The following is a 7,930-nucleotide window of genomic DNA, read 5'->3' on the forward strand; positions in this document are numbered from 1 at the left end:
TATGCCTTTGAATCTAAAAACCCCCCTGGCTGAATATTCGGGGTATAAAATGCTATATAAATAATTCAAGATGGCATTCCAGCAGCACAAAACTGGTGATTTTTGGTTTTTATGTGAGTGACCTAAAAATGCCCTTTATATCCTCACAAATTTTCACAGCACATTGTGTTATGACAATAAAGGAGTTGAATGAAAGCTACCAGACTTCAGATAAGACCCCCCAACCTAAAACTCATGTAATGCAAGAAGATTCTGTGTTATTTTGAGATTAGAGTTGTTTAGAAGACGACCAGCTTTTACAACTGGTCACCCTCAGATCAGAAGTTACTTTCACTTTTCCGTGAGAACATTTCTGTTTCTCCAGAGTGAAACAGTGCTGAGTGCTCTCTGTAGGTAAGATGTTTACTACTGACAAAAGCTCAGCTGAATTGCCCCTTACAGAAGCCAAACCAAGCAAAGTGTTTTGAAACTCAGAAATAAAAAGAAAAGAAAAAAAAACAGCAGGAAGAATATTTAAGAAACTGCTCTGAGGATGATGTAGTGGAAACATGATGCTTTTGAATTACGAATTGCAGAATAAAGCTATTGTTTTGCATTGAACTGACTGCAATGTTTACATATTTTACTGTTTTTCCATAGCATAGTATGCACATTTATTTGTACCAAAAGGTTGTTTTTTTCCCCGCTTTTAATAATTTGCTATGGAAGAAATGCTTGAGCAGATATTCTTATTTTTTCCCCAATTTAAAAACTGCACATACCAGAATTAAAAATATATATATATTCATTTGGCTGTACTGTATAAATTTTAATAACTATAACAACAGACCTTTTAATTTTGAGTCGTGGATAAACAAATGGTGCTCCAAACAGCTTGAACAGCACACAAATACCTGTCTGGGTTGATAATCTCTCTACTTTCTTCTAGAGAATTGTTTCACTGCTCTTACCTCCTTGACACCAGTTGTTTGTATTAGTTTCTGTCTGACAGCTCAGTAATCCACATTATTGAACAGATCTCCACTGACTTCACCAAAACTCTGTAGTCTGGGAAATATTTGTTTTGAAGATTACGATTGCATGTTTGTGTGGCAGAGAAACAAAGAGCATGTGTTCGTTGCAATACATCACTGTGGTGTACATTTGTCGCGGAGCTAACACAAGAAGAAATCCTTTCAAAGCATCAGCAGAGTTTGTTTTAGAGATGAGTCTGTCCATGGCAGCACATACCAATGATTAATCCCAGGAATTGCACACACTGCTGTTTTTTTATATACTGTAATGATCTTATATCTTGTGACTCACTTCTCCTGAATTACCGGCCTCATTGACTTTGCAGAACACGGTTCGTGCAGTGAGTGCACACAGTCGCTGCTACGCACGCTACCGTCACTGTCCTGCACTGACGGCTGCAGAAAATCCCCCGCAGAATCTCAATCTGACTTCACTGAGGTAGCTGAATGCTCACGATCACAGACATACAAGAGTAAACATCAAATAAGTGATTGTATGCTAATATCGCCACCCACGTTGTGAGGGGCATTTTCGTAGAGACACAAAAGAAATGTACAAGCCAGTTTAGCTTTGAATACCATTGCTATTACGTAATATTAACTGTAATGATAATAAAAATAGCAGTAACAGTAATAATGGTGATGCTAGTGGTATTGTTTTTTTTTTTTTAAATATTGTTTTTTTTTTTGTTTGTCAGATGTTTTTTTGACAAACAGCATCAAATGGTTTTGCATCCAGCCCTCAAGCTAAGTTAATAAAATCACTTAGGGGTCTAAGATATTTTCAGAGCTAATTTAAATAATTTTAGGCACACTACATTTCAACTCTAGTTCGATGTGCAGACATTGTTTATTTTCAGCATCAGAGCTCAACAACATCAGTGCCAATAAAAACTTGTTTAATGCAAATTGCAGTGCTTCTTTCACTGGAAAAAGGCCGTTTCCAAGCAGACCTAGTGCTGTTTTCCAATGAGAACTTGCCACCAGCGTCTATGTTCACGATAACAGAGCTTTCTCTCCGCATGTGCATGCGTCACAAAATATCAGTTCAGCGTTCATTTTCATGTTTCCACTTTTTCTTTTTTTTCTAAGAGAAATGTACATCTTCTCCTATGGAGAAATAACTGACATTCTGCCTCAGCAAAGAAATACGAGAAGTCAGCATTCCTTATTCAGAAAGAAGTTGAATGCTTTTCTCCCCCACTGTGATCAGTGATCTTCTGTGCAGGTGACCACTGTTAAATCTGTGAATGTGCTTGTTTCTTTGCTCTGATTCTGTGAGTCACTCGGTCCGGTTATCTGTAGCTGGCTTTCAGTAGCTGGCTTGATGTCCTCCGACACGTAGGAGAAATCCTGAGAGTCACGCCTGATGAACTGTGGGCCTTCGGAACCCAGAGAGGGACTGCTGGAGGAGGCGTGTTGGTGAACGTCCGACAGGGGAACTGTGACTGACCTTCTTCTTATTCCTGTTTTGGCAAATGTATACTTGATTTTCTCAATAACTTTACGTAAAACAGTTTTACGCAGAAGGATGTAGATCCAGGGGTCCAGGATAGGGTTGAAGGAGGCGAAGCGAATTGCCTGTATGTCTGGGCTTTTTGCAACATTTAGCTCAACTGGAGGCTTATAAAGCTGGTTTAGGAACACCTGAACCTGCAACAGAGAAACATTGGTTGGTAAGATACACTGAAGTTGTACAGACGTGCTTGCATCTGGTCTACCTTGTTCACATCCTCTAAACCTTTTCAAAGTTTGTCACGTGACAATCACTTCAATGCATTTTATTAGGCTCTTATGAGCAACAAAGTGAAGCACATTACTGGGAAGTGGAAGAAAAATTATACGTGATTTGTACTTTTTAAAAAAAAATACTTATTTTACTTTACATCATTAGAGGAATCTGAAGTTTTGAGAGTAGGGCAAGGGTCAACCTTCCAGCAGGACTCCATAAATATACAGCGAGTGCCTTTACAAATTATTCACCCTTTAGCTCTTATGAAGATCTAGAACAATAGTTGAGCCATTTGCCTTCTGAGTATGCGAGCCTGTTTTAACACATGGAATCAGAGCTAAGAGTTTGTCTTTACTTCAGGTTTAATTACTTCATTACAAGTTTTGTTGGATAACATTCATTTATTGATTTCACAAAACATGTTCAAGAAAAGTTGACTCCATCCAGTCGGACTGAGTTTGGGCGAAAAGTTAAGTCTCTAGAAAATGTCAAAGACATACACCAAACTACCAGCAGCTGTAGTTGCTGTGGAGGACAGTGTGTTCAGAATGTTTTTTGGTAAAAAAAAAAAAAAAAAAAAAAAAAAGAGAGAGAGAGAAAGAGAGAGAGAAATACAAATAAATTGAGAACCATGCATTATTTACCTTGTGCAGTCCTCTATAATACACATGCATGTCAGAATCCTAAGTTACAGTTTCTCCTTTTGTTGTCTTTGTCATTCTTGTTTTGACTAGATCAGCATTGTTAGTGTTTTACTTTAGATCAATTTTAATTATTTTAGCTAGACTATGTTTATTATTTATTTCTTGTGTTTAGTTATTGGTAGACGGTAAATTTACCATTTAACATTTGTTGTTATTCCTTGTAATGGTTTTTTTTTGAGAAACAATTGTAAAGTTTCCTTTTCCTGGATTTACTGTTCATGATTTTTTGCAGGATATGTGATTAACAACCCAGTAATGAACACCCTACCGTGAATTAATGGGAAAAACCTAACAGTTATTGTACATACCATGCATTTATTGTTATTCTGCATTCAGGTCAGATTTAGAATATTTATTTCTAAGTCACAAATTTGTGTCGGATTTAAACAGATTATTATTTCAAAAGGAGATTTTTTTATTGCCATATAGTTCAATACATAAGAAGTAAATCTTCTCTTACGGACAGTGTAGAAAAAGTCATAAATCTCTACTGAATAGCCCATGAAACCTATACAGAATACTGACTTTTAGATAATAACAATGTCAGTGATCAATAACAATAGATAACACACCTGATAGCATATTCAATATATAGAATATTCACTAAACTGATCCAGAACCGCACAGCATTCTGGGAGATGTAGGCAGAGGAAAGGCTTTAGCTGCTCAACCTCTGACAGAGAGCTAAGCTAGGTTGGAAGCATCAACTGACTTTCTCACGCTTTGGTTACCTGGCAACAACATGTTGAGTAACTTGTAGAGCGTCATTTTACGGTTTCATCACCATGGCTCAAAACTGCTTAAAAAAATAAAAATATAATAATAATAATAATAATAATAATAATAATAATAATAATAATAATAATAATAATAATTAATAATAAACGGCATGGTGGAGGGAAAACTGTGGGCAGAACAGGAACGATCATATTTAAAATAAAAAAAGTAATCAATAATTATTTATATCGACTGATATGAAATGCTTATATTGTGACAAGTTTTTCAACCATATCATCCAATTTTGAATTATTTTACCAGATTAAGGTTCTTCCTGGAACAGTATTCTTTTCAAAAATAAAAAAACTCAAAATGCACTGTTCCAAATTATCATGCACAGCAGATTTTCTAAACATTTTATGGATTACAAAGAACTGCAAACAGTCATTATTTCAATGCGCAGCATTAAGTGGTTACATGTACTAAAATCAAAAGCTATTTCAATGTAAAGCATCTTAACAGACCGAGTTACTATAGGACCCCTTCTTTGATATCACCTGCACAGTTCTTGCATCCATTGAACTTGTGAGTTTGTGGATAGTTTCTGCTTGAACGTCTTTGCAAGATGTCAGAAAACCTTCCCAGAGCTGCTGTTTTGATATGAACTGCATCCCACCCTCAGTTTGAGGAAACTCCAGAGATTCTCAATCAGGTGGAGGTCAGTAGAGGATGGTGACCACACTGTGAGTTTCTCCCCTTTTATGCCCATAGCAGCCAATGGCACAGAGGTATTCCTTTCAGCATGAGATGGTGCATTGTCATGCATGAAGATGATTTTGCTACTGAAGGTATGGCTCTTCTTTTTGAACCATGAAAGAAAGTGATCAGTCAGAAAGCCCATATACTTTGCTGAGGTCATTTTCACACCGGGACCCTAAAGGGGCCGACGAGCTCTCTCCCCATGATTCCGGCCCACAGCATGACTGCACCACCTCCTTGCTGACGTCACAGTCGTGTTGGGATGCGGTGGCCATCCACCACCAATCCACTACTGCGTCCATCTGGACCATCGAGGGTTGCACAGCAATCATCAGTGAACAAGTCTGTTTGAAAATTAATCTTTATGTACGGCTGGGCCCACTGTGACCGTTTCTGCTTGTGAGCACTGGCTAGGGGTGGCCGAATAGTAGGTTCAAGTCAAAAGGGTTGGAGACAGCTTTTTATTTCTCTTTCTCACTGTTTGCGTTTTAATGATGTTTTTTTTTTAAAACTCTTTCTCACATGCTGTTTTTATTTTAATTATGTAAAGCACTTTGAAATGCCTTGCTGCTGAAATATGCTATACAAATAAAATTTGATTGATTGATTGATTCATGCACTGCAAGACTCTGGAGGATCCTTCACCTTGAGGTTCCAGCAGCTTCAAATAACTGTTTGCTGCTTTGTAAGGGCATCTTAGCAGCTGTTCTCTTAATCCGATTAATTTGTCTAACAGAAACCTTCCTCATTATGCCTTTATCTGCACAAACCCATCTTTGTTCTGAATCAGCCACAAATCCCTTCACAGTACAATAACGCTTCAGTTTTCGTTGAATATCAAATGTTTTCATACCTTGTCATATGGCACTACACTATCTGATGATTTTCGTCAGCAGAGAGATCCTTTCTCTTTCCAATATCGCTTGAAACCATGATTTGCATGATTTTGTAAATTATGATAATTTAATGCAAAGTTGGCACTTTTAATGGACTTTCAATGCAACTTTTAGAGCAACTTCGCATTAAAAGTGTCATTATTTACGGAATGAAACTTCATGACAACTGTCATAAACATTCATAAAGACTTCTTCATGTTCATGACAGGTGTTATGTTTATGACAGTGTCATCTCAGTCTTACGCACACCCCTTCAAATAAAGTGTTACCGGTATTTCTTATCTTCAGTTTATGATAGTTTATCTTTCCTGCCCTGTAAATGGCACTTTACAAACTTCAATTTGAACAGGCATTTTTAAAAATATTGTTCAAAAGCGGGAGTCGTCTACAAATAACAAGTGCGTCCAAATAACGTCAGTGGTTACCCAAAAGCTAGGCAAATGAACAGAAACACAATATTCACAAATGTAGTCGGACTTCAGCAACTTTTCCCGATACAATCATTTGAAATGGCAGTGCGTAATGGGTGCGCATGGATGACAAGCAGCTTGAATACTTACTATAAGTGGGATGGAGCAGATGAGCACCACCACCGTTGTGGCTACGAGCACAAGGACCATCTGAATCTCTGTGTCGGCCAGACGTTCGAAGCGGATCGATTTCTTCCGCGAGTCCATGCTGCGCCCGGTGTCGGTTCCCTGCGACATCCTGCGCAAGAAGTTCTTGTGCATCCGGAGCAGAACCACGCACAACAGCACGTTAAAGACTACAGTGGCGAAGATGAGAAAAATGCTGACGCCGGCGTACAGGTAAGAGTAGACGGCATGGGTGGTATGGTTGGTTCGCCAATCCAAGAAGCACCAGGTTTGTGGGTGCTGAATCGCCACCTGCCCGAAGCCGAAGGCGGGTAAAGCGCTGAAGAGCGCGTTGGAGATGTAGATGGCCACCAGGGTCTGTCCGGCATGCTTCTGGTTCACATGGTTGTTGTAGACGTAGGGATAGTTTACGGCGATGTATCTGTCCACAGACATGGCAAAGATGATGCTGAGCCCCGCCAGGGAGAAGAAGAGCATGATGAAGCCCATGTACTGGCACAGCGGGTCCCCTCCGGGCCACTGGCCCTGCGCGTAAGTGGATATGGTGACTGGACTGGCCAGCAGTGTGCCCACGAGGTCCGTTACCGCCAGGCCATATACGAGCGTGTAAAACGTTGTCTCCCTTTTCTCTTTGCGAGTTCTACACAAAACTGAGATGGCGATGACATTCCCGACCACCCCGAATATGAACATAAGAATCGGGACGGTCGGAGGTATGCCTCTCATTGGCGGAATAATCGTCGTCGTTGGATTATTCATCGTCGTGTCCACATGGGCTTCAGCGGGAGGGCAGAACTTCTCTTGAGGTCAGTACTTCCAGTCCGAAACACGAAACTTATTTGCTCTTGAAGACGGCGCGAAAAGACTCGTCCCAAACACCAGCTGGTCGCACCTTATCTGAAAACTTTCCACTCCGTGCAGAGCATCCTCTCCCTGCTGCTGCCACCGACGGTCCACATGGGATTTCTAAAGAAATAAAATAAAAAAAATCCTCGGCAAACTGGTCCATGCAGGCGGTTTTCAGTCAGCAGGGACACACGGAGGTACATGTGTTAAAGAGACACCAGAGGGTTCATTGAAATAAAGTTCTGCCTTCCAGCTTCCCGAGGAGTCCAGTCCCTCCCCTTCATTCAGTGAAACAGTTTGCTCTACAACCGACAAGCGTCAGATGGACGTTAAGTGAACGTTGGCTGTACGTCCAGTTGAAACTCTATTGCATTTGTTGAACGGACGTTAAACGACCGTTAGGTGAACGTCCACCCAACGCCCGGTGAACGTTGTCTGCGGACATTCAGCGAAAGGTGGCGCTGAATGTTTTTGCTCGGACGCAAAATGTGTTTAATTTTGAAGTCCGGCAAACTTTGTCCTTTAACGAACATTCACCGGACTGTGTTGATGTCACTCAGGACTACCGAGGCAAAAGCAGTGATCAAAAATGCTTTATTCTACTACGTAAGAGTAAAACTTCTATTAGAAAAATGTAAGTAGTATAGAGCAATAATTGAATGAAATT

General features: G+C 39.9%; 1 protein-coding gene across 1 annotated transcript; it reads right to left on the reverse strand.

The window, feature by feature from the left end:
- Positions 1-1,839: 1,839 nt before the first annotated feature.
- On the reverse strand, positions 1,840-7,622 carry ptger4a (prostaglandin E receptor 4 (subtype EP4) a). Its single transcript, XM_007557538.2, has 2 exons — positions 6,382-7,622; positions 1,840-2,666 (listed from the first exon to the last, which is right to left on the reverse strand). The coding sequence occupies exons 1-2, from the start codon at positions 7,174-7,176 to the stop codon at positions 2,223-2,225; spliced, it is 1,239 nt and encodes a 412-aa protein (XP_007557600.2). The 5' UTR covers positions 7,177-7,622; the 3' UTR covers positions 1,840-2,222.
- Between the last annotated feature and the right edge of the window lie 308 nt (positions 7,623-7,930).

The sequence above is a fragment of the Poecilia formosa genome, unplaced genomic scaffold (genome assembly GCF_000485575.1).
Source record: "Poecilia formosa unplaced genomic scaffold, Poecilia_formosa-5.1.2 Scaffold89, whole genome shotgun sequence".
Lineage (NCBI taxonomy): Eukaryota > Metazoa > Chordata > Actinopteri > Cyprinodontiformes > Poeciliidae > Poecilia > Poecilia formosa.

What these genes read in the sequence shown, in the direction of transcription:
- ptger4a (XM_007557538.2), bottom strand. Translation starts at nt 7,176, where the DNA reads ATGAATAATCCAACGACGACGATTATTCCGCCAATGAGAGGCATACCT. An exon ending in TCTGCTCCATCCCACTTATA is followed by an intron (nt 2,667 to 6,381) that starts GTAAGTATTCAA and finishes TCTCTGTTGCAG; the next exon opens with GTTCAGGTGTTCCTAAACCA.